The 27,508-nt window shown below is 46.0% G+C and overlaps 1 protein-coding gene across 2 annotated transcripts; it reads left to right on the top strand.

The window, feature by feature from the left end:
* Positions 1-3,256: 3,256 nt before the first annotated feature.
* On the top strand, positions 3,257-27,508 carry LOC141106458 (uncharacterized). 2 transcript variants are annotated; one of them, XM_073597250.1, is made up of 8 exons: positions 3,257-3,398; positions 6,861-6,940; positions 8,242-8,327; positions 9,628-9,736; positions 19,969-20,048; positions 20,134-20,227; positions 20,472-20,575; positions 23,191-27,508. In XM_073597250.1, exons 2-8 carry the CDS (start codon positions 6,907-6,909, stop codon positions 24,220-24,222), a joined length of 1,539 nt encoding a protein of 512 aa, XP_073453351.1. In that variant the 5' UTR covers positions 3,257-3,398; positions 6,861-6,906; the 3' UTR covers positions 24,223-27,508. The 2 variants fall into 2 exon arrangements, with proteins under 2 accessions (XP_073453351.1, XP_073453350.1); XM_073597249.1 differs by having other exon boundaries at positions 3,300-3,452.

Here is a 27,508-nt window from a genome sequence, read left to right as displayed (position 1 = left end):
TCTTGTATCATGTCTGCAGTCTCTGACCATCTCTTGTATCATGTCTGCAGTCTCTGACCGTCTCTTGTATCATGTCCGCAGTCTCTGACCATCTCTTGTATCATGTTCACAATCTCTGACCATCTCTAGTATTAGGTCCGCAGTCTCTGACCGTCTCCTGTATCATGTCCGCAGTCTCTGACCGTCTGCTGTATCATGTCCGCAGTCTCTGACCATCTCCTGTATCATGTCTGCAGTCTCTGACCGTCTCCTGTATCATGTCCGCAGTCTCTGACCGTCTCCTGTATCATGTCTGCAGTCTCTGACCATCTCTTGTATCATGTTCACAATCTCTGACCATCTCTAGTATTATGTCCGCAGTCTCTGACTGTCTCCTGTATTGTGTCTGCAGTCTCTGACCATCTCCTGTATCATGTCTGCAGTCTCTGACCATCTCTTGTAACATGTCTGCAGTCTCTAACCATCTCTTGTATCATGTTCACAACCTCTGACCATCTCTTATAGTGTGTCTTACACATATACAAAAATGACATTTAAATCCTGCAAGACTATTTAAAATCCCCTTGAACATTTTCAAAAAATATGGGGATTTGGTCACACTATATGGCAGCCCACTTACTGCGTCAAAGTACCCCTTAATCAGTGGGTCCTACACTAGTAAAAGAATGAAAGATCCTGGGTCTAAACCATGGGAGATGCATTCCTCTTTTATGGGAGAACTGAAGGGACTCCTCCTATGAACTGGTGGACCCTAATAAGAGGTAATGGGGTAGGGGGGAGTTCTCCTATAAAGAGAAGTGTATCTCCAATGTAGTGTATGGTTAATATAGTGTTAATATAGTTAATATAGTGTATGGTTAGCATTTTATGCAATAAATGGGCATGTAGCCATTCACTTTCTGGAAAGAAAGAGGGGAGGGAGCAAGAAAGGAGATGAGCGAGAAAAAAAAAAAAAGAGAAAGAAGAAAGGGGTTTAATACAGTATGAGTGGAAGAGACTCAGGGAGCGCTAAATGTCCGCTGGTTAGGGGTGCAAATTACTTGCCTTACCTTGGGTGCTGACAACCCACGCTACGTCACGGGCTGGTATGAAATTATTTCCAGGGTTGGTTTTTCTTCCCAGTCCGGTGTCACGTCACATTCGGCTACCCATCACATTTTGCTACCCGCTGGAGTGCGCATGCGCTACGCCACCTTATGCGTTCCAACACTGTTGTAAGACCACTTTGCCACAGGGCCCCTCGAGGGCTTGCTTCGCTCGCCACGCTTCGGGCACGGCCTCGCTTCGCTCGGCATAATTTTAATGTAATTCTATGTCTACTTGGATGGTGGGGCTTGAACCTGGACTCAGGGGTGTGGCCACAAAATTGTGCGCAAGCGCAGATCGCCACAGTTTGGAACACATATGGCGGCGTGGCGCATGCGCAGTCCAGCGGGTAGCCAAATGTGATGGGTCACCATATGTGACGCTACACCGGCCCTGATCCTTCCCTTCTCTTACTAGTACCCCATGACCCTTCCCTTTCTTACTAGTACCCCATGACCCTTCCATTTTCTTACTAGTACCCCATGACCCTTCCCTTTTCTTACTAGCACCCCATGACCCTTCCCTTTTTTTACTAGTACCCCATGACCCTTCCCTTTTCTTACTAGTACCCCATGACCCTTCCCTTTTCTTACTAGTACCCCATGACCCTTCCATTTTCTTACTAGCACCCCATGACCCTTCCCTTTTCTTACTAGTACCCCATGACCCTTCCCTTTTTTTACTAGTACCCCATGACCCTTCCCTTTTCTTACTAGCACCCATGACCCTTCCCTTTTCTTACTAGTACCCCATGACCCTTCCCTTTTCTTACTAGTACCCCATGACCCTTCCATTTTCTTACTAGTACCCCATGACCCTTCCCTTTTCTTACTAGCACCCCATGACCCTTCCCTTTTCTTACTAGTACCCCATGACCCTTCCATTTTCTTACTAGCACCCCATGACCCTTCCCTTCTCTTACTAGTACCCCATGACCCTTCCCTTTTCTTACTAGTATCCCATGACCCTTCCCTTTTCTTACTAGCACCCCATGACCCTTCCCTTTCTTACTAGTACCCCACGACCCTTCCTTTCTCTTACTAGTACCCCATGACCCTTCCCTTCTCTTACTAGTACCCCATGACCCTTCCCTTTTCTTACTAGTACCCCATGACCCTTCCCTTTTCTTACTAGCACCCCATGACCCTTCCCTTTTCTTACTAGCACCCCATGACCCTTCCCTTTTCTTACTAGCACCCCATGACCCTTCCCTTTCTTACTAGTACCCCATGACCCTTCCCTTTTCTTACTAGCACCCCATGACCCTTCCCTTTCTTACTAGTACCCCATGACCCTTCCCTTTTCTTACTAGTACCCCATGACCCTTCCCTTTTCTTACTAGTACCCCATGACCCTTCCCTTCTCTTACTAGTACCCCATGACCCTTCCCTTCTCTTACTAGTACCCCATGACCCTTCCCTTTTCTTACTAGCACCCCATGACCCTTCCCTTTCTTACTAGTACCCCATGACCCTTCCCTTCTCTTACTAGTACCCCATGACCCTTCCCTTCTCTTACTAGTACCCCATGACCCTTCCCTTTTCTTACTAACACCCCATGACCCTTCCCTTTTCTTACTAGTACCCCATGACCCTTCCCTTCTCTTACTAGTACCCCATGACCCTTCCCTTCTCTTACTAGTACCCCATGACCCTTCCCTTTTCTTACTAGTACCCCATGACCCTTCCCTTTTCTTACTAACACCCCATGACCCTTCCCTTTTCTTACTAGTACCCCATGACCCTTCCCTTTTCTTACTAGTACCCCATGACCCTTCCCTTCTCTTACTAGTACCCCATGACCCTTTCCCACCTTTAATGTTGTATTGTATTAACATGGTAATTATTATCACAGTAATACACACACACACCTTTACAGTGATGTATGATTTTATATACATTATCATTGTACCGGAAACGCCCCACCCCTTTCTTCCCTGCGGCTCCCGCACTGATCTACATTCCAAATTACTCGTGGACTTCCTGTTACCATAGTAACGGTCATGCGCAATATGAATGTACCTGCAGGAGAGCGGCTGCCATATTGTTGGAGTGCCACGATGAAACCTGTTTAACTCTGTATCCCTGAATACCTCCGATTTTTAAGCTAACATCCAACTGCAGTCATTCGTACCGAGGCATTGTCTATTGAACCGATAGTACTATATTTGTATTTCTATAGCCCCTCCACGTCAGACAAGGCGGCGGCCATTTTGTTGTAGCCCAGCGCCGAGGACAGGGAGGAGCTGTAGCAGTGTGGGAATTCTCCTGTAGGGGTGTGTGTCAGGGGAGTGTGTGCCCGGTGAGGTACAGGTAATTATATCTTCTTCTATGAAATAAGGGGGTCCCAGGAGATATGAAGGAGAGGTAAGGAGTCATGGAGCAGCATGCAGGGTAATGGTGGGAATTGGACCTCTCTGGTGCCATGCAGTGGAGTTCTGAGGGAATTAGAACTTCTGACAATGTTTTTTCTGTGGTCAGAGCCTCATGACAACTGCCCATTTCCTGTATAGGAGTCACCGGGACAGGAAGTGAGGGAAAGTCTCCTCTCACCGACCGTTTTATTCCCCGTGTTCCCGTCATAACCTAATGTTCTTTTATAATGTTAGTTCTCCTCCTCCAAAAATAATATACAGGTAAATAAAAACCAACTGTTCAGCTTGACTAAAGTTAAATAATGCCCTTTGTATAGGCCTGAAGCCTGGATGAAAAACTCCCAGGGGTAACCTTGTTACTAGGACGTTACTAAGACGCTCCTAGAAGATTCAAACCCCCTCGCATGCGTTCTCTCCCTCCTGTAGCTCTGAGTGCAACTGAAGAGAGAGAGGGCTACACATGTGGGGGAGGGGTATGAGACCCGATGCTGTGATGTGGGGGTGAGCAGTAACAGCTGGGAGTGTCTTAGCAACGCCCTAGCAACATGACAGGACAGGATGATGCCATCTCTGGGAGTTTTTTTGGTCAGGTTTCAGGAGGTACATAAATGGCCTACACCTATAGCAAGAGCGTTATTCAACTCTAGACCAAGCCACACAGTTTGTTGTCATCTACAGACGCTGATTTCCAGGTATGTCCGTTTCTGCATAGTTACACACCCCGACTCGCTTGGCATGGGCGCCATTCAGAGAACACTTAGCATTCAATGCATGCAAAGCGTTCTTTGATTGGATGAGGTGGAAATCGTGAAAGCATCATCTCGTCTGTCCACCGCGTCCAATCAGAGAATGCTTTGCATTCATTGCCGAGTGAATGACCTCCTGTGTTCACAGTGCAGAACACAACCCGAGAGCTTCCAGGGGGGTCTTCCAGGGATGGTACATACATATTTACATTGGTCAAAGCTGAACCAATGGAACTATGTCAAACGTGCCATACCTAAACTTCAGCTTTAGAGCTCATTTACATTTACTACCGCTTCAACGTGCTTGTTTGATGTGTCTTTGATGCTTTTTGGAAGCTTTAATGACGCTTGACAAATGCCCTGCATGTATTGATTTTCTATTTGTTTTAAAGGGGCCCAGTAGAACTCCCCAGCTCATTAGTACCTCCACTCAGCAGATCCAAAGCTCATTATTACCCCAAGCTCTGCTGACCCTCTGCTCAGTAGTAACCCCAAGCGCTGCTGATCCCCACTCAGTAGTAACACTCAACTCTACTGATCCCCTCAGTAGAACCCCCCAGCTCATTAGTACCTCCACTCAGCAGATCCAAAGCTCTCCTGATCCCCCCAGTAGTAACCCCCAGCTCTGCTGATCCCCCCAGTAGTAACCCCCAGCTCTGCTGATCCCCGCTCAGTAGTAACCCCCAACTCTGCTGATCCTCTGGTTTGCTGATCCTCCTTTCTCTCTCCAGTCCCCACTCACCTCCCGCTATATTTCTCCCATGCTGCTCACCACGTGCGACATCACTAGTTTCTCCAGCTAAGTCAGCCCTCAGCGCTCAGTAGTAACAACCAGCCCTGCTGACCCCCTGCCCAGTAGTAACCCTCAGCTCTGCTGATCCCCCTCTCAATAATACCCCCAGCTCTGCTGACTTACTGCTCAGCAGTAACCCCCAGCTCTGCTGATCCCCCACTCAGCAATAACCCCCAGCTCTGCTGATCCCCCGCTCAGCAGTAACTCCCAGCTCTGCTGATCCCCCGCTCAATAGTACCTCAAGTTCTGCTGATCAACGCTCAGTAGTAACCCCCGACTCTGCTGATCCCCCACTCAGCAGTAACCCCCAGCTCTGCTGATCCCCCACTCAGCAGTAACTCCCAGCTCTGCTGATCCCCCGCTCAGCAGTAACTCCCAGCTCTGCTGATCCCCCTCTCAATAGTACCTCCAGTTCTGCTGATCAACGCTCAGTAGTAACCCCCGACTCTGCTAATCAACGCTCAGTAGTAACCCCCGACTCTGCTAATCAACGCTCAGTAGTAACCCCCGACTCTGCTAATCAACGCTCAGTAGTAACCCCCGACTCTGCTAATCAACGCTCAGTAGTAACCCCCGACTCTGCTGATCCCCGCTCAGTAGTAACCCCCGACTCTGCTGATCCCCGCTCAGTAGTAACCCCAGCTCTGCTGATCTTCCTTTCTCTCTCCAGTCCCCACTCACCTCCTGCTATATTTCTCCCATGCTGCTCACCACATGCGACATCACTACTTTCTCCAGCTAAGTCAGCCCTCAGCGATAGTAGTAACAACCAGCCCTGCTGACCCCCTGCCCAGTAGTAACCCTCAGCTCTGCTGATCCCCCTCTCAATAGTACCCCCAGCTCTGCTGATCCCCTGCTCAGCAGTAACCCCCAGCTCTGCTGATCTCCCACTCAGTAGTAACCCCCAGCTCTGCTGATCCCCCGCTCAGTAGTAACCCCCAGCTCTGCTGATCCCCTGCTCAGTAGTAACCCCCAGCTCTGCTGATCCCCCGCTCAGTAGTAACCCCCAGCTCTGCTGATCCCCCGCTCAGTAGTAACCCCCAGCTCTGCTGATCCCCCGCTCAGTAGTAACCCCCAGCTCTGCTGATCCCCCGCTCAGTAGTAACCCCCAGCTCTGCTGATCCCCCGCTCAGTAGTAACCCCCAGCTCTGCTGATCCCCCGCTCAGTAGTAACCCCCAGCTCTGCTGATCCCCCGCTCAGTAGTAACCCCCAGCTCTGCTGATCCCCCGCTCAGTAGTAACCCCCAGCTCTGCTGATCCCCCGCTCAGTAGTAACCCCCAGCTCTGCTGATCCCCCGCTCAGTAGTAACCCCCAGCTCTGCTGATCCCCCGCTCAGTAGTAACCCCCAGCTCTGCTGATCCCCCACTGAGCAGTAACCCCCAGCTCTGCTGATCTCCCACTCAGCAGTAACCCCCAGCTCTGCTGATCCCCCGCTCAGTAGTAACCCCCAGCTCTGCTGATCCTCCGCTCAGCAGTAACCCCCAGCTCTGCTGATCTCCCACTCAGCAGTGGATGCTTTTACAGCTGCTGTTTTTGGCTTCAGGCATTTTTTCTGCAGCCAGTAAACTCCCCAGCATGTTATCCTATGTGTCCATGCATGTCTAACGCTACTGGCGTTTTTATAACGTCCAGTGTGCATGAGGTCTTTTGGTTGAGGGAACACAAAGCTGCTACAATGAATGGGTGATCTATTACACGGGTCAGACTGGGCTCCTCCTCGTGGCTACTTCGTCAGGAAACAAAATTTGAGCTACTTGTTCATTTTACTTCTCGTTTTATGTAACTTGATGCAACCCGACCTACTGTACAATGGGGAAGTTCTGTAACTCAGGATATGGTTGTGAAATTTTATCTCTACAGGGGAGGGGAGTGTATAGAAGGACACAAGGATCTCTATAAGGACATCATGATGGAGAATCGGCCGCCCCTCACATCACCGGGTAAGAGGAGACTCTCATTTCTTGTAAAGGAGACAAGAGTATTGAGGATCCACCTAGATACACACATCTTCTGATATACAGTGCCTTGAAAAAGTATTCATACCCCTTGAATTTTTCCACATTTTGTCATGTTACAACCAAAAATGTATTTTATTGGGATTTTATGTGATAGACCGAAACAAAGTGACATATAATTATCATCGTCCACCTAAACTGACAGGCCGGGCAAGGAGAGCATTAATCAGAGAAGTAGCCAAGAGGCCCATGGTAACTCTGGAGGAGCTGCAGAGATTCACAGCTCAGGTGGGAGAATCTGTCCACAGGACAACCATTAGTCGTGCTCTCCACAAATCTGCCCTTTATGGAAGAGTGGCAAGAAGAAAGTCATTGTTGAAAGAAAGACATAAGAAGTCCCATTTGCAGTTTGTGAGAAGCCATGTAGGGGACACAGCAAACATGTGGAAGAAGGTGCTCTGGTCAGATGAGAACAAAATTGAACTTTTTGGCCTAAAAGCAAAACAATATGTGTGGCCGAAAACTAACACTGCACATCACCCTGAACACACCATCCCCACTGTGAAACATGGTGGTGGCAGCATCATGTTGTGGGGATGCTTTTCTTCAGCAGGGACAGGGAAGCTGATCAGAGTTGATGGGAAAATGGATGGAGCCAAATACAAGGCAATTTTTTAAGAAGAAAACCTGTTAGAGTCTGCAAAAGACTTGAGACTGGGGCGGAGGTTCACCTTCCAGCAGGACAACGACCCTAAACATATAGCCAGAGCTACAATGGAATGGTTTAGGTCAAAGCATATTCATGTGTTAGAAAGGCCCAGTCAAAGTCCAGACCTAATTCCAATTGAGAATCTGTGGCAAGACTTGAAAATTGCTATTCACAGACGCTCTCCATTCAATATGACAGAGCTTGAGCTATTTTGTAAAGGAGAATGGGCAAAATTTGTCTGGTAGAGACATCCCCAAAAAGACTTTCAGCTGTAAGTGCAGTGAAAGGTGGTTCTAAAAGTATTGACTCGGGGGGGCTGAATACAAATGCACGCCACACTTTTCAGATATTTATTTGTAAAAAATGTTGAAAACCATTTATCATTTTCCTTCCACTTTAAAATTATGTGTCACTTTGTGTTGGTCTATCACATACAATCCCAATAAAATACATTTACGTTTTTGGTTGTAACATCACAAAATGTGGAAAATTTCAAGGGGTATGAATACTTTTTCAAGGCACTGTAAAGACATACTGTAGAAACATTGTATTCAGTCAGTGTGTGTGTTTCCTACAGATGGATCCAGTAACAGAAATCCCCCAGAGAGATGTCCCCGTCCTCTGTATTCCCGGGACTCCACACAGGAACATCAGGAGGATCAGGCAAGTGGAACTATAATGCAGCATTCTCAGTGTAATTGTGCTGATCTTGTTTTCCCATACTCATTTAAAATGTGTTTACATTTTGTAAAATGAAGAATTTTTTTCACTATTTTTTATTATTTTTATACATACTGTCGTCAGTGCAGTACAGCGTCATCATATGACTAGTGTGGCGGTGATCAGGAACACTGACTGGTGATAGTATGTAAAAACAAATAAATAAAAATACAAAAAAGATACTTTTTTTTTTTTTTTAACACACTATACTACTCTGGGAAAGTGATCAGGATTTTATTTTTTATTTTACACATTATGATTACTTATACCAGCGGTCTCCAAACTGCGGCCCAGGGGCCAGATGTGGCTTATTTGCCTTTATATGTCCCTTGGGGCACTATTCCTCCCACTGACACCAACAATAGGGGAATAATTCCTGTTTCACTGACACGAACAGTGAGGCATTATTTCTCCCACTGACACCATCAAAAGGGCACCATTCCTCCCACTGACACCAACAATGTGGCACAATGCCTTCCATTGACACCAATGATGTGGCACAATTCCTTCCACTGACACCTACAATGGGGCACTAGTCCTCCAACTAACACCAAAGACGGCATTGTTTACCCTTACTGGATGCCAGGACATCTTCTACTCCCACTGGCCCTAGTCCAGCCCCCCTAAAGTCTAAGGGACAGTAAACTGGCCCTTTGTTTAGAAAGTCTGGAGACCCCTGGCTTATACCAATGAATTTCACTGGCATAAGCAACCATTTTTACTGAATGAAACTGGTTCATTCAATGCGTATTGCTGTGACGGGCCACAGCTAATCCCATGGTACAGATGGGCTGTGACTGTGATCACTGTGACCAATCTCAGCTGCCAACACAATTGTACATAATGAATGGCATGAAAGGAATCCATGTATTGTATACAATTGTCATGTGATCTGCTGGGATTGGTCACAGGGATCACATGATACTGGCAGCGGGCCAGTACAGTGATCAGTCATTGGCTGTGTCCGGTGGACACAGGCGGTGACAGATCACACTGCAGCGTGGCCCATTCCTGGAGAGTGTTATATGACTTCCATCCGAAATGAGGAATGTCTCACCCAGCCGTCATTTGACAATAGGCTGGGGGGGGGGGGAGTAATTAAAAAAAGCTGCAGGTTTGATAAGATTGAAAATGACTTTGGAGCTGTTATATGAGATTTTAGTGATTGGGTTTAAATCTATTTTAATTTTGTCTCAAAAATCCGATTCCAAAATGAATTATTCAAACTTTGTATTTTATCCAGGATGATGGCCAGATTGTTGTTAAAATAGAAGCTGGGGATGAGGATGAGCCTTACGTGAGGAATTATGAGCCTTGTAAGGAGGATAAAATCCCTCCAGAGATCAGCACAGGTGAGGAATAAACACCAAATCCAGAGAGGAGTCCCAGATTCTCCTTGTTCTGCAGAGATATGCACTCTGAGTCCTAGATAGATGACAGACCTCATCTCTATTGTATGCTTCCCCTCTGTTCTGTAGGCAGGCATACGGGTGTCATAGGAACAGGAAGTGAGGTCACAAAGTTCAAAATATGAAAAAATTCTTAAACCTGCCGACATGCCTCTTTGACTACCCATAACAGATCCCTTCACCCACATCCTCACTGCAACACACAGTTTAAAGTGGTTGTAAAGCTTTGTTATTTCTTTATAAAAATAACAAACATGTCATAGTTACCTGCTCTGTATAAAGGTTTTGCACAGAGCAGCCCCAATCCTCCTCTTCTGGGGTCCCCCGCCGGCACTCCAAGACCCTCCTCTCCGTTGGGTGCCCCCAGGGAAAAACTCTTTCCTTGGGGACACCTGTGCGTGCTCGCTCCTGAGCCCCGGTGATGCATTCATTGACACACACAGCCGGACTTGACCCCACCCCCTCTTCCGTGTCACTGGATTTGATTGACAGCTGCTATCAATCTGTCCAATGAGGAGTGAGACAGCGGTGGGAGCTGCTGTGCTTGTGCACAGCACTGGATCGGATTGGATTGGGCTCAGGTAAGGAAAAGGGGGGGTTTGGGGGACAGCTGCAGCAGAGAAGTTTTTACACCTTAACGCATAGAATGCATTAAGGTGAAAAACCTTAAGGCTTTACAACCACTTTAGGTGGTTGTAAAGCCAGAAGGTTTTTACTGCATAGATTGCAGTAAGGTAAAATAACGTTCTGCATACAGCCCCCCCTAAATACATACCTGAGCCCGATCTTAATCCAGCCATGTGCATGAGAGCCGAGGCTCTCTTGCTCCCTATTGGCTCTGATACAGCAGCAGGAGCTATTCAATCAGAGCTGTCAATCAGAGCCAGTGACGAGGGATCGGGGCCGAGCCCCGTTCTGTGTGTCTTATGGACATACAGAGCGGAGCTCAGGAGCGAGCATGCACGAGCGCCGGTAGGGCTACTCAGTGAAAAACCATTGCACAGAGCAGGTAAGTATAACATGTTTGTTATCGTGAAGCTTTACATTCACATTAAAGATGAATTGTAAGTATGTATGTGCCATACCTGTGGGATCCCCATGGAAGCTGGAAATCGCTGTAGTAGACACTGTTAGTACAGTGATTTTCATTAGCTTCCCCGGGTCCCATGCTGAGTGCCTGTACTCTTTCAATGAATGCAAAGCATTCTCTGATTGAGCAAGATGGAGAGGTGATGACGTCACATTCCTTGTTTAATCGGCAAACATTCTGCATTCATTGAGAAAATGGAAAGTGTTTTCTGAATGGCACCCCTGCTGAGCCAGCAACTTTCTGTGTTCATTAAGCAGAAGTGCAGCCATTAGGCACAGGTCTTGAAAGTTAGTGGCAATCACTATAGTAGTGGTGCCTATCACAGTGGTTTACAGCTTCCACAGGCTTCGCACAGGTATGGCACATACATATTAACATTGGTCCAAGCTGGACCAATGTAACTACTGTATGTAAAATATGCTATACTTAAACTTCAGCTTTAAAACAGCTAGACTGGGGACTTCTTCCACCTGCCATTAGTGATTTTATAAATCAAATTAAAGAAATATGGCTCATGGAGCTCTTCATCACCAGATTTTATGATGGACTTGAGCAATTCAACAAAATTTGGAAACAATGGAATGACCCAATTTCTTGACCACAACTGGGATCTACATATGCACTACCTATCAAACCTATATCTCCTCTCCTCCTATTCCCCATCACTGATTATCCCCCCCCAACTCTATTTCTACTGGTGCAATATTTTTATTAAAAAAGCAGAAAAGAAATTACAACAGCGGTACTCCGATGCTGGGGATACAAGCTTTAACCACCTCAATACAGGGCACTTTCACCCCCTTCCTGCCCAGGCCATTTTTCAGCTTTCAGCGCTGTCACACTTTGAATGACAATTGTGCGGTCATGCAACACTGTACCCAGATGAAATTGTTATCATTTTTTCCCCACAAATAGAGCTTTCTTTTGGTGGTATTTGATCACCTCTGCGGTTTTTATTGTTTGCGCTATAAACAAAAGAATGGTGACAAGTTTGAAAAAAACACAATATTTTTTACTTTTTGCTATAATAAATATCCAATTCTTCTTTTTTTTTTTTTTTTAAAACAAATTTTTTCCTCAGTTTAGGCCGATAACAATATCCTACATATTTTTGGTAAAAAAAATCGCAATAAGCGTATATTGATTGGTTTGCGCAAAAGTTATAGCGTCTACAAAATAGGGGATAGATTTATAGCATTTTTTAAATTTTTTTTTTTTTTTTTACTAGTAATGGCGGCGATCTGCGATTTTTATCGTGACTGCGATATTGCGGTGGACATATCGGACACTTTTGACACATTTTTGGGACCATTCACATTTATGCAGCGATCCGTGCTATAAGAATGCATTGATTACTGTATAAATGTGACTGACAAGAAAGGGGTTAACACTAGGGGGTGATCGTGGGGTTAATTATGTTTTCTAGGGAGTGTTTCTAACTGTAGGGGTGGGGACTCACAAGGGGAGGAGACCGATTGGTGTTCCTGTGTACCGAGAACACACCATCAGTCTCCTCTCACCTGACAGGACGTGGATCTGTGTGTTTACACACACAGATCCACGTTCCTGCTGTGTTACCGGGCAATCACGGGTGCCAGGCGGACATCGCAGCCGCCGGGCACACGCATCGGGTCCCCAGGGACACGGAAGGCGCACGCCCCCTGGTGGGCCAGGAAGGCAAGGGCGTCACATGACTCCCTCCCAGAACAAGAGCCGCGCTGCCTGGCCGACATTTGACAGCCGTCAGGCGGCAAGCGGTTAAGGCATATTGTACGTTGCAATGAGAACGTAAGAAATACAATAAAGTGTGAATCTATTAAACAACAATGACCCTCCGGTGTGGGCCAGAAGTCAAAACTGGGTACTTGACACCTGGGACCCAGGGGCTGGGGAGGGAGCGGAAGATGTGGACAGGCCAGACCAACCCGAGAATTGGGTGGACTAAACCCAAACTAAAATAAATAATAAAAATAGTAAAAAAAACAAAGGTGGGGGGGGGGGTGTAAGGAGAGAGCGAGAAGAACGAGGAGAATAAGAAAGAGAAAAGGAAGGTAAGGCAGGAAAGAAGAGAATTCCCACAGGCTGAGGGATGACAGACGCTAGCTGGAAGTACCCAGACTGGTCGGGTGCAGAGTAGGAAAAGCATAAGACCACCGCGGGGCCCACAACTTGAGAAACTTGGAGTGGGAGTCATGGAGGATACTAGTCACACCTTTACCCCCTTCCTGCCCAGGCCAATTTTCAGCTTTCAGCGCTGTCGAACTTTACATGACAATTGCGTGGTCACGCAACACTGTACCCATATAACATTTTTACCATATTTTTTTTTTAAACAGATAGAGCTTATTGTTGGTGGTATTTTATAACTACTGGATTTTTTATTTTTTGCTAAATAAATAAAAATTCGCCAAAATGTGAAAAAACAACAACTTTCTTTAGTTTTTGTTATGAAACTTTGCAAATAAGTAATTTTTCTTTTCACTGATGTGCGCTGATGAGGCTGCACTGATGTGTTCTGATGAGGCTGCACTGATGTGTTCTGATGAGGCTGCACTGATGTGTTCTGATGAGGCTGCACTGATGTGTTCTGATGAGGCTGCACTGATGTGGTCTGATGAGGCTGCACTGATGAGGCTGCACTGATGGGCACTGATGAGGCTGCACTGATGGGCACTGATGAGGCTGCACTGATGGGCACTGATGAGGCTGCACTAATGTGCGCTGATAGGCTCCACTGTTGAGGCTGCACTGATGGGGGCTGATGACCACCACTGATGAAGAGGCACTGATGAGGCTTTGCTGATAAGGCAGCACTAATTGGCACTGTTGGGGCCGCACTGATGATCAGTGCCCTGATTATCAGTGTAAATGTGCCCTGTCACAGGAAAGCCAGTCATCGGCTTTCCTTTCTTCAGATACTGACAGTGCTGAGGAAAGGAAATGCAGATAACTGGCATTTGTTTACATGTGATTAGCTGTGATTGGACACAGCTGATCACATGGCAAAGAGCCAACGTCATTGGCTCCTTACCCTGATCAGTGATACGCTGTGTCCGAGGGACACCACTCACCACTGATTTGCCGCACTGCGTGTCAAGAATGGGAGGACATCATAGGGCGTCCTTCCAGAACGAGAGCGGTCCCACCTGGCTGTCATTGTACAATGGGCCGGCACGGAAACCAGTTAAGATAATCAGGATGTTCTTCACCTCTGCAAACTGAACAATGGGCTTTTTTCTAGGCCCTGGCTATTGTGCGTTCTGTGGCAATGAATAGGTAAGTGGCCAGCTTCTGCTAATAGGAAAATAGGTCTGGGATTGGACAGTGAAGAAGTGCTAGCTTAGCATCCTTATGAATGGGAACATGGAAAGAGTGTGAACAGAAGTCTACAAACCCTTCAACCAGAACCCTCTTAAATGTCTATCTACAATAAGCTACAGCCAGAAACCGATCATTCAAACTCCCAAAGAGCACCTTGAAGCACAAAGGTGGACTGACAATGTCAGTCTCTGTTTGTCTTCCCTGAACCGTTACCAGCATCCTAACATCTTGACTATCAATCTTTGCAAGATCACAGCCTGCTGATCACATGCACTCTCCCAAGAAAAAAAAAAAAACTCTCTATCAATACACACCAAACTGAGCATGTGCAGAGTGCCCCCAAGGCTCTGTTCTATCAGGAGATGGATTGGGGACAGTGAAACAAGGGGAGGATTTGAGAACACAGGATCAAACAGCCTCTTTACACAATGCGAACCATTAACTGGGTTAGGCTCCACAGTGAGTTTAACAAGCATGCTATACTGGATATACAGACTGATTTTACTTTTGTGGGTTTAGTAACACTTTGAACCTATATTTGATCAGCTTGGTTACATGTAATTCTGCCATGCGTAGCACCCTGGGGGATGCAGGAATTCACTGTAGTACACAGCTGGTGTTGCTAGAGCGACTTGCCGTCTGTACACTAAACACACAGGGTCACCCTCAGCACCTCCACCATTCATCCAATGTCTTTTTTTCTCGAATCGTCTTCCAGGGCAGCATCCGAGAGATAGGCTCCTCCTCCCTAAAACAGGAAACACATTAGTCCACCATTATAAATTTCACACTCTTACCTGTGTGCCTCAGTTGTTTGTGTTTCCTCCGGACCCACAGGAGCTGCAAGAACGTTTGTTATTTTATTTTCACCTGTCTCTGTGCTTGTTGCAGGAGACCCCCTGCCAGCATCCCATACAGCCCAAGGGGCTTTGGGAGGGCAAGCAGGCGCAGCACTGGGCAACATTGCTCAAAGCCTGAGATTTCGCCCCTACTGAGGGGTCTGCAATCATCCCCCCAGGCTGCAGGAGGACTCTGTCATCCCCACCCCATGCCGCTGTTTAGGCCTGTGTATGCTTCCGCAAGCACCCCCCTCTGGCTTTCCGCAGAATCTGGAGCCCGCCAGGGGGGATGGATACATGCATAGATGGGCGCCCCCCGCCGCCGCCGCCGCCGACCGCTGCCGAAAACCTCAGCAGCAGAGGGTCTAGCAGGGAGGGTTTTGCACCCTCTAAATTAGGTCCCTGGTGGCTGCGGCTGTCCCCCCAAACGAATCCGCTGCTCTCCGGGCGGCGCAGCAGCGTCCTCACCGCCACAGGCCGCTACAGGAAGTCGGGGGTGTACCAAGATGGCGCCGAGGAAGTTCCGCTTCCGGGTTGGCGGCCATTTTCCCGTAGTCTATCTACTGCGGAGATACAGCAGGGACACCTAGGGGCGGGAAGTTTAAAAAAAAAAAAAAAAAAAGAGAAAACAGAATACAAATAGCAAATTTGTTCAATGCTACCCTTCACTACCAGCACAGTTACTCTACAATACAGCGGCATGTGCAGGTGTGTCCACCAACCTGCTCGGGGTCAGCCGGGGGCGGGGCCGGAGCTTATGCAGGAAGCAGATAAAAAGACCTCTAAGTAGAGGATCCTGGTGGCTGATCATGTCTGACGCTTCCCCACCCTGCCCTGCAGATCCTGCAAATCAGGACAGCTCCAAGGTAAGCCAGAATATTCTTGAATTATCTCTGTCTTAACCTCTTTACTGCCTATCTACAGGCAGTTCCTTTGACCACCTAAACTCACGGGGTTTTTTTGTTCTCTATGCTCGCTTGCAGGCAAAGACCCCTGAGGAAAGGAAGGCTAAAGGCAAAACATGTGCCTCATGCAGCCACAGGCTTTCCCCAGATTGGAAAAAGCCCCTGTGTCAGAAATGCTTAGACAAAATGGTGGCAAAAGAATCACAGGGACCTACTGTTTGGTCCCGAACTAGAAACAGTCCTGGATAGGACTGCAGCAAAAAATAAGGGGTTCCCTCAAACCAAGAAGAGACAAGGGAAGGCGCCCTTTCGGCATTTCAAGAAATTCAATAAGCCAGGGGCAAAAAAGCACTGGGGTCAACAAAACAAGAAAGGCAAAGGTGAATTCATCCTCAAGCCTAATACCCAAAAGAACAAAAAACAATGACTGCCTTCAGGTGGGGGGCAGATTGGCGGCTTTCTCCCACCAATGGGAGGAGATAACAGAAAACAAATTCATACTGCGCACCATAGCGGACGGTTACGCAATAGAATTCTCCAACCGCCCCCCAACCAAATACTTAGCGACCATGCTACCCAAGGACAGCAATCAAGCAAAGGTGTTTCTAGAATCCCTACAGAAACTATTAGATCAGAAGGTGATTTGTCACGTTCCCCAAGAGGAGGAACAAAAGGGCTTCTACTCACACATCTTCGCAAAAAGAAAACCATCAGGCAAACTAAGGCTGATACTAAACCTCAAACCACTCAACCGAGGAATAAGATACAAGAGATTCAGAATGGAATCTATCTATTCAATCAGGAACATCCTACCGCAGGAGACATTCATGGCAACACTAGACTTGCAGGATGCCTACCTACATGTCCCCATAAGGAAGGATCACCAAAAGTTTCTAAGGTTCGCAATCCAGGGGCCAGCAGCTACGCTGCACCTACAGTACACAGCTCTCCCCTTCGGAATCTCCTCAGCTCCAAGAATATTCTCAAAAATAATGGCGGAAGCGCTAAAAGGTCTAAGACAGGAGGGTATTGGAATAATACCATACTTAGACGACCTCCTGTTCTTTGCGGACTCAGCAGCAATCCTAGAAAACAACCTGCGCAAGAGTATGATCTATCTGCAAAACCTGGGATGGTTAATAAACGCAGAGAAATCGCAAATGATCCCAAGCCAGAGAGTAGTGTACCTGGGATACGTGCTGGACTCCAGACTGTCAAAAATTTTCCTAACAAAGGAAAAAGACGTAAAAATGACACAAGCAATTACGTCCCTGCTAAGGAACCATTCCACAACGATCAGGCACGGAATGTCCGTACTAGGACTGATGACGTCTTCCATTCCAGCCATCACCTGGGCACAAATTCACATGCGACCCTTACAGAACTACATTCTGTCCCAATGGGATGGCAGGCAAGCATCCCTAGAAAAATCCATTCCCGTCCCCGCCACAGTCAAACAAACACTCTACTGGTGGCTCAACCCACTTCGGGTCATCGAGGGGCGCAGATGGGCTCAAGTCAATCCAGTCAGCATCACCACCGATGCAAGCGCCCTAGGATGGGGAGCCCACATGGAAGGGCGGTTCTCGCAAGGGAAATGGACACCCAAATGGGCACAAGCCTCCTCAAACTTGAGAGAGCTGAAAGCTGTGGGGGAAGCGCTAAAAACCTTCAAGCCAGCATTACAGGGGAAGGATGTAAAGATACAATCAGACAACGCAACGACAGTCGCATACCTAAACAGACAAGGGGGCACAAAATCCCAAAAACTGATGAGACTGACACAATCTATCCTACTGTGGACAGAAGTGAACATAAGATCGATATCCGGTATTCATCTAAAAGGAACAGACAATACAGTGGCAGATTTCCTGAGCCGGAAAACGATAAAACACACGGAATGGTCGCTAAACCAAACAACCTTCACTCAAATCACCCAGAAGTGGGGAATACCCGAAGTAGACCTATTTGCTTCCAGGGCGAACGCAAAATCTCCGATATTTTTCTCCCTGGACCCTACAGATGGCAACAGCGGGGTGGATGCTTTCAACCAAAACTGGAAATGGCATCTGTGCTATGCATTCCCTCCAACTGCCATAATCCCAAAAGTAATCCAAAAAATCAAGGCAGAGAAAACAACAGTAATACTAATAGCACCACACTGGCCCCAGAGAGCATGGTTCAGTCATTTAAAAAATCTCAGCATACAACCTCAGCTGACACTGACGGACCGCCCGGATCTACTGTCACAAGGCCCAGTCAACCATCCGAACCACAAAATCTTGAAGCTCTCGGCTTGGTTACTGAGAGGGTAAAACTCCAGAACAAAGGCCTGTCAGACAGAGTAATCAACACCATCTTAAACAGCAGAAAGCCGGTAACGAGAGCCATCTATGAGAAAATAAGGAAAAAATTTGTTTCTTGGTACGAAGACAGACCAATCTCCAACGGTGGGATAATTCCAATAGTTTTGGACTTCCTACAAGATGGTGCAGACAAAAACATATCACCAAGTACCCTGAAAGTACAAGTTGCAGCACTTTCCTCGGTCATGGATACTAGACTAGCGGAAGACCCGCTGATAAGACGATTCCTCATAGCTCTTAAAAGATCCAAACCAGCCAAATTGTACAAAACTCCCACCTGGGACATGGGCACAGTACTTAAGGGCTTTCTTTCCCCTCCGTTTGAACCTATCGAGGACAGCTCAGACAAAAACCTCACGTTAAAAACTGCGCTCCTTCTGGCCTTAGTATCCGCCAGAAGAGTGAGTGAGATCCAAGCTCTATCTTCAATAGAACCATACTGTCTAATACATCTGGACAAGATAATTCTCTCTCCAGATCCGGCCTTTCTACCCAAGGTCTCTTCTACATTTCACAGAACCCAAAACATCGTCATACCCTCACTTCCAACAACCATGGATAGTAGGAAAAGAAACATTTACAGCAAACTTGATGTAAGGAACACGCTCATAGCGTATCTCGAAAGAACAAAAGAATGGCGTAGAACGACCTCCCTCTTCATCCTCTATGCAGGAATCAACAGAGGGAAACAAGCTTCAAAAAGCACCATCAGCAGATGGATAAGGATGGCCATACAGATTACCTATAAGGCACAGAATCTCACTCCACCTAGTGAAATCAGAGCGCACTCAACTAGAGCCTGGGCAACCTCGGCCGCAGAGAAAGCAGGGGCAACTCCGGAGCAGATCTGCAGGGCAGCGACATGGTCGAGCTTCAGTACTTTCGCTAAGCACTACCGCATAGACCAGCTGTCTGACCAAGACCAAGCATTTGGTCGTAAAGTGCTCCAGTCTCTAACCCCACCCTAGTAAGTATTGCTTGATATATCCTCTCGGATGCTGCCCTGGAAGACGATTCGAGAAAACAGAGTTAGGTACCTGGTAACTCTTTTTCTAAGAAGTCTTCCAGGGCAGCACTAGTTCCCACCCTTGAAACAACAAAAACCAGGTACAGAGGGGGAGCTTGCAGCTTACAGGGAATTCCTTCGGTGCTTTAACATAACTGAGGCACACAGGTAAGAGTGTGAAATTTATAATGGTGGACTAATGTGTTTCCTGTTTTAGGGAGGAGGAGCCTATCTCTCGGATGCTGCCCTGGAAGACTTCTTAGAAAAAGAGTTACCAGGTACCTAACTCTGTTTTTTTTTTTTTCTTCAATAAATGCAAGGCTTTCTGATTGGATTCGGTGGAGCGAAGGGGTGGATGATGTCATGATCACTACCTCATCCAATCAGAGGACATCTTGTATTTTTTTCCCAAGGATACAAGGCTTATTGATGGTGTACAGACAGCAAGTTGCTCCAGATGTGACACATGAATAATTACATGTCACCAAGCTGGCTCAAGTTTTTAAAAAAATAGATAATTCCTGGAGCTCCGTTTTTAAATTAAAAAAAAAAATCCAGATGTAGGCATTTACAATAACCGTTCTGAATACAGACTTCTAAAAATCTATATCATAGTTTTGTGACTCCCATGTGTTTTTCCTACCCCAGGGAGATGTCCCCGTCCTCTGTATTCCGGGGATCCCATACAGGATCATCACATGGATCACAGGATCGTCAGAGAATATGAGGTATGTAGATCTAAAGTTCTAAGCCAAAGGAGTAGTTACTTTCCTGTCTCCTTTTAAGTTGGATTGTGTATTGTGTGTTGTCCAGAGCGACGGCTTGATTGTGGTTAAAGTTGATTTGAAGGAGGAAGCAGAAGAAACGGATGTGACGGGTTCAGAAATCCCTCCAGAGATCAGCACAGGTGAGTAATAAACACTAAATCCAGAGAAGAGTCCCAGATTCTCTTTGTTCAGTCACTACAACAATCTCTTCTTCTCCCCCCTCCTCTGTCAGTAGACAGTAATGGGGGGACAGTATGTGCCCAGTGGGGGAGTCAGGAGACATCAGCCTGTAGCAGGGTTAAGCTGGTGAAGCCTACCGCTTGGATGCAAACAACATCCGGGCACTTTCCGGAACATATTGTAAATCTTTTTTTTTTTCTTCAGATGGCCGATACAGCAATAATGCTGAGAAGAGTTCCCTTATTACTCCAAATGGTGAACTAGAAGATAATAACATCGCAGGGCCTCCGACCGAAAATAAACAGCTGGTATGTTACAGTGTAGGTGTAATATCATTGGGCCTCTGTTCTGACCACATTATTAATATTATGTTATTAAAAATATTGATTCATTCTTAGAGCACATTTATCCACAGCTGTTCTGTATGCTTATATGGTAAAACATTTAAGAGCACTTTTTAATAAGAGGTAGAGGTAAGATGTAGGGGAACAAATCATCTATGGTGCTGGCTCAGTAATCTGTGTATAAGGTGACAATGTGTGGAGTTGATTTACTAAAACTGGAGAGTGCAGACTCCGGTACAGCTCTGTATAGAAACCAATCAGCTTCCAGGCTTTTTGTCAAAGCTTAACTGAACAAGCTGAAGTTAGAAGCTGATTGGCTGCCATTTACAGCTGCGCCAGATTCTGAGTGCTCCAGTTTTTGTAAACAAACCCCTGTGTATCTTGTCTGATAGTGAAGGAGGAAGCGGTGCTGGATCAGTAATCTGTATACAGTGCCTTGAAAAAGTATTCACACCCCCTTTTCACATTTTGTCATGTTATAACCAAAAATGTAAATTTATTTTATTGGGATTTTATGTGATAGACCAACACAAAGTGGCACATAAGTGGAAGGAAAATTTGATAAATGGTTTTCCAAATTTTTTTACAAATAAATATGTGAAAAGTGTGGCGAGCATTTGTATTCAGCCCCCCTGAGTCAATACTTTGTAGAACCACCTTTCACTGCAATTTCAGCTGCAAGTCTTTTTGGGGATGTCTCTACCAGCTTTGCACATCTAGAGAGTGACATTTTTCCCCATTCTTCTCTGCAAAATAGCTCAAGCTCTGTCAGATTGGATGGAGAGCGTCTGTGAACAGCAATTTTCAAGTCTTGCCACAGATTATCAATTTGATTTAGGTCTGGACTTTGACCGGGCCATTCTAACATCTGAATATGCTTTGATCTAAACCAGGGATAAGTGCTTAGTGGACCTCCAGCTGTTGCAGAACTACAAGTCCCATGAGGCATAGCAAGACTCTGACATCCACAAGCATGACACCAGTGGCAGAGGCATGATAGAAATTGTAGTTTTGCAACAGCTGGAGGTTCGCTAATTGCATATCCCTGATCTAAACCATTCTATTGTAGCTTTGGCTGTATGTTTAGGGTCGTTGTCCTGCTGGAAAGTGAACCTCCGCCTCAGTCTCAAGTCTTTTGCAGACTCTAACAGGTTTTATTCTAAGATTGCCCTGTATTTGGTTCCATCCATCTTCCCATCAACTCTGACCAGCTTCCCTGTTTCTGCTGAAGAAAAGCATCCCCACAACATAATGCTTTCACCACCATGTTTCACGGATGGTGTGTCCAGAGTGATGTGCAGTGTTAGTTTTCCGCCACACATAGCGTTTTGCTTTTAGGCCAAAAAGTTCAATTTTGGGCTCATCTGACCAGAGCACCATCTTCCACATGTTTGCTGTGTCCCCCACATGGCTTCTCGCAAACAGGACTTCTTATGGCTTTCTTTCAACAATGACTTTCTTCTTGCCACTCTTCCATAAAGGCCAGATTTGTGGAGTGCACAACTAATAGTTGTCCTGTGGACAGATTCTCCCACCTGAGCTGTGGATCTCTGCAGCTCCTCCAGAGTTACCATGGACCTCTTGGCTCCCTCTCTGATTAATGCTCTCCTTGCCTGGCCTGTCAGTTTAGGTGGACGGCCATGTCTTGGTAGGTTTACAGTTGTGCCATACTCTTTCTATTCTTGGATGATGGATTGAACAGAGCTCCGTGATATGTTCAAAGCTTGGAATATTTTTTTAGAACCTAACCCTGCTTTAAACTTCTCCACAACTTAATCCCGGACCTGTCTGGTGTGTTCCTTGGCCTTCATGATGCTGTTTGTTCACTAAGGTTTCCTATCAAACATCTGAGGACTTCAGAGAACAGCTGTATTTATACTGAGATTAAATTACTTCTGAAGGAAATTGGTTCTTCTAGATTTTAGTTAGGGGTATCAGAGTAAAGGGGGCTGAATACAAATGCACGCCACACTTTTCAGATATTTATTTGTAAAAAAATTTTGAAAACCATTTATCATTTTCCTTCCAATTCACAATTATGTGCCACTTTGTGTTGGTCTATCACATAAAATCCCAATAAAATACATTTACATTTTTGGTTGTAACATGACAAAATGTAGAAAATTTCAAGTGGTATGAATACTTTTTCAAGGCAGTGTATATACAGTGACAATGTGTGCCGATAGTGGAGGAGGAAGCAGTGCTGGATCAGTAAGCTGTACATAAGGTGACAGTGGGGGGGTGGGGTTATTAAAACTAAATCGGCTTACAGGGTTTTATGGCAAAGCTCAGTTGAGCAAGCTGAAGTTAGAAGCTGATTGGTTACCATGCACTGCTGCACCAGATTGGTCCCTCTCCAGTTTTGGTAAATCGCCCCCATAGTGTGTCTTATCAGATAGTGGAGGAGGAAGCAGTACTGGATCAGTAATCTGTATATAAGGCGACACTGTCTTGTCAGATAGTGAAGAAGGATTGGGGGAAATAGGGGAAAAACAGTGCTGGGTCAATGTATATAAGGAGAATGAAGGAATTTTTACCTTGAACAAGGTCATGTGTTTGTTCTTCCTTTGTCTTGTCAGAAGAAGAAGAGGATCAGAAAGCCGGCATCCTGCCCGGAGTGTGGTAAATGGTTCACGAGACAGTTTCAGCTCGTCCAGCATCTGAGGATCCACCGAGGTGAAAGGCCTTTCCAGTGTCCAGAGTGTGAGAAGCGTTTCACCTTGAAAATCCATTTGATCAAACACCGGAGGACTCACACGGGAGAGAAGCCATACACTTGTCCCGAGTGCGGGAATTGTTTCACCCGGAAAGAATCATTAGTTCACCACCAGGGCTCCCATCGAGGGGAAAGGCCTTATTCCTGTTCTGACTGCCAGAAGCTATTTCGAAACAAGTTATCTCTCATCAAACACCAGAGGAAGCACTTGCAGGTGAAGCCGTATTCCTGTTCCGAATGTGGGAAGTGCTTTGCAGTAAAATCGTCTCTTATCGGTCATCAGAGAAAACACAACGGAGAAACGCCATTTGTTTGCGCCAAGTGTGGGAAGGGATTCCCCCTAAAGTCTCACCTTCACTCCCATCAGAGCGTTCACATGGACCAGAAGCCCTTCTCCTGCCCTGAGTGCGGTAAAGGTTTTGTGAATAAGTCACGCCTTCTCCTGCACCAGAAAGTTCACCAGAAGCCGTACTCCTGCTCCGTGTGTGGAAAGTGTTTTGCACAAAGTTCCCGCCTTATGGACCACCAGAGACGCCATACGGGAGAGAAGCCATTTTCCTGCCCTGAATGCAAGGAGAGTTTTACGGAGAAGACCTTGCTGGTGATACACCAGAGGAAGCACGCCGACAAGAGCCTGAATTCATGCGCGGAGTGCGGCCGGTGCTTTACGCACAAGACCAATCTGGTTCGGCATCAGAGGATCCACACGCGGGACAAGTCGTATTGCTGTTCTGACTGCGGGAAGAGCTTCGAGGTGAAGTCACGCCTCGATGCCCATCAGAGAATTCACACCGATGGGAGCTTGTTTTCATGTCAGGAATGTGGTTCATGCTTCACCCGGAAAACCTCTCTGGAGAAGCACCAGAAGAAGCAACTGTGTGCAAAACTAGAATGACACTCTCCTTATGGATCAAACGTGTTGAGAAAGATAAAGCTTCTAATCAGTGAGACTATGGTGGGCCACATCAGCAAATAAAATTTTGGGCCAACAGGCCAACTCTTGGAGAAATATAAGCAAAATAGGAGAAAACATACATTTCAGGTTCCTTCAGAGATTCAAACATGAAGCCTCACATCCCTTTAGCCCTTTCGCTGCCTGGGCCGTTTTTGCATAAATTTTATTATTTTTGCACACATGCTTAAAGAAAACTATTTAGACCTGAAGATTACATCAAACCCCCAAAACATTATATATTTTCTGAAAGCAGACACCCTGCAGGGTTTCTCAACCAGGGTTCCTCCAGAGGTTGCTAGGGGGTTCCCTGAGCAATAAGCAATTTCTGCCTCTCAGATAAGTTCCCACTGACACCATTGATATTTTTAGCTATCTTTTAGGGGGGAGTCTTTGCAATGACCCCAAAAAATATTAGGAACGCTCTTCCTATTGTCCATCACACTAATCTACTGTGAGCTGTCAGAGTAATAATTATAAGCAGGGGTTCCCTGAAGCCAAATGATTATTTCAAGGGCTCCTCCATTTTTTAAAAGCCTGTCCCAGAGAATAAAATAGTGGTAGTTCCAATTTTTTAGGTCACACGATATTACCGCAAGGGTCTAGGAAAGTAAAAAATATACTAAAGTTAATTTTAGGGCACACAAACGCAATAAATCACCCAATTTTTATGTAAAATATAAATGATGAGGTTACAACGAGCAAATAGATACCCAACATGCCAAACTTTAAATTTGCGTGCTCCTGTGAAATGGTGACAAACTTCAGTACCCTATATTTTCTATTACACTTTAAAAGCCCCCTATAGGTCATCAGTTTAGCAATTACTGGGGGGGGGGGTGGTCTGGTGCTAGAAATGTTGCTCTCACTCCAGTGTGCGCTGCGATATGTAGTGTGTATCGCAATCAGCATTTTCTTGCATAGGCTCCCGCGATGCATGCGTTAATGTACGTGTATATGTGGAGGGGCCTCAGAAATGTGTTTTTTTTTGGGGGGGGGGGGGTGTTTATGTGCTTGGATGTAAATTACATTTTTTACAATTTCAAAAAAAAGTTTTACTTAATTTTTTTTAAGTAACAAAAAAGTCCCCTATGTTACATTTTGTTTGGTGAAAGGTTTTCTTTATCCACTTGTCCACCAGGCCAATTCTGACATTTCTCTCCTACATGTAAAAATCATAATTTTTTTGCTAGAAAATTACATAGAACCCCCAAACATTATATATGTATTTTTAGCAGAGACCCTAGAGAATACAATGGCAGCCATTGCAATTTTTTATCTCGCACGGTATTTGCGCGGCAATTTTTCAAATGCGTTTTTTTTTGGAAAAAAACTGTTTCATGCTTAAAAAAAAAAAAAACAGTAAAGTTAGCCCATTTTTTTTGCATAATGTGAAAGATGAAGTTGCGCCGAGTAAATAGATACCTAACATGTCACGCTTCAAAATTGCACACGCTCGTGGAATGGCGCCGAACTTCAGTACTTAAAAATCCCCATTAGGCGACGCTTTAAAATTTTTTACTGGTTACATGTTTTGAGTTACAGAGGTCTAGGGCTAGAATTATTGCTCTTGCTCTAACGTTCGCGGCGACACCTCACATGTGTGGTTTGAACACTGTTTTCATATGTGGGCGGGACTTACGTATGCGTTCGCTTCTGCGTGCGAGCACACGGGGACAGGGGCACTTTAATTTTTTTTTTTTTATAGTTAATTTTACTTAAAATTTTCTAATATGACACTTTAAAAAAAAATAAAAAATGTTTTGATCACTTTTATTCCTATTACAAGGAATGTAAACATCCCTTGTAATAGGAATATGGCATGACAGGACCTCCTTACAGTGAGATATGGGATCAGTAAGACCCCACATTTCACCTCCTAGGCTGGGAAGCCTAGAATAAAAAAAAAACCCCAAAAAACGATCACGGCTTCCCAGCCGAGGTGCCACCATTTTTTTGAATGCAGAGGCCGGGCGCGATGTTATGACGTCACGATGTTCATAGAGACTTCGGCGACCATCTGGTCCGCCAGAAATCTCTATGGTGGACATCCGGGGCTGGCAGATCCGTTCTCCGACTCACCGATCACAGAGGTGAGTCAGTAGAAGCACCGGAGGGCGGCGGGAGGGGGGGGATGTCCCCTCTCGCCGCCCATAAGAACGATCTGGCGGCTGACCAGCCGATATGATCATTCTTATGGTGTAGGAAATCGCCGGCTGAAAACGCTGATATCTGAATGATGTCTGTAGCTTCAGGCATCATTCAGATATACCCCCACAAATCCCAGGACGTCCATGGACGCCCAGCAGTCAGCAAGTGGTTAATGAGACATCTGGAGTCTAGAAGACCCTGCATGCCTCCCCTGTGCTCCAATGAATGTAATGGAATGCAGATCGCATTGCATTACATTCTTTCCTGGCCATACTGGGGACACCGAGAGGCGGACCCGGAAGTGATGTCAAACATGTCGCTTTCCGGGTCAGCAACAAGAAGAGGAGGAGAGCATACGCGAGTCCGCTCAGCTCCCCCTACTTTACTGGACAGCACCCACTATGTCAGTCCCGGGCCCACAGATGGGCAAGCGCAGCATGGGATACATGGCGGGGGTTTGGAGCAAGCCTTTACTGGGGGTGTGTGGAAGCACAGCGCAGCCACTCGAATGCTTCCATCTGACAGACAGGAGTCCACCTGTCAGATTTACACACAATCCTGGTGTGTAAACCCCCCCCCCACTCTCAGTAAAAGGGTTAAATGGACCTAGAGAAGGCCTGCATAGAGATGTTATGTCTTTACTCTCGGGATGTGGGGGGCAGATAGGCTTGACAGCACAGCATGGATTGACTTCATTCATTTCCATGGGGAATACGAAGGCTGGGTGAAGCCCAAGCCCTTGGTGATACGGACTAGGAGGTTCTGCAGTAGATCTTCAAACTATCAGTCCTTCCTACATCGGTTGGTTTTGGATAAGGGGTCTTCAAACATCCATTAACCCTCCCTTGAAATTGAACTCGCTGTGGGCTGTAGACCGAATGTGAACCTTGAAAGAGTTTCACTGAGACTGGAAGACTTGGGAAAAGGTTGCAGAATAATGACCTTTGGACACTAGACTGATGTATGTAGTAGATGTTTATTAAAGAAGACAAGCAGTTTTTTTATATTTTTAATGGGAACCATTGATTTTTATTCCAGAAAATAATCTGATCAATAAATTATACAAAAAATGGCCTAA

The sequence above is a fragment of the Aquarana catesbeiana genome, linkage group LG08, assembly GCF_042186555.1.
Source record: "Aquarana catesbeiana isolate 2022-GZ linkage group LG08, ASM4218655v1, whole genome shotgun sequence".
Taxonomy (NCBI): domain Eukaryota; kingdom Metazoa; phylum Chordata; class Amphibia; order Anura; family Ranidae; genus Aquarana; species Aquarana catesbeiana.
This window is presented reverse-complemented; position numbering and strand designations above follow the sequence as displayed.

What these genes read in the sequence shown, in the direction of transcription:
- LOC141106458 (XM_073597249.1), top strand. An exon ending in CCCTCCAGAGATCAGCACAG is followed by an intron (nt 9,737 to 19,968) that starts GTGAGGAATAAA and finishes TTCCTACCCCAG; the next exon opens with GGAGATGTCCCCGTCCTCTG. An exon ending in CGACCGAAAATAAACAGCTG is followed by an intron (nt 20,576 to 23,190) that starts GTATGTTACAGT and finishes TTGTCTTGTCAG; the next exon opens with AAGAAGAAGAGGATCAGAAA.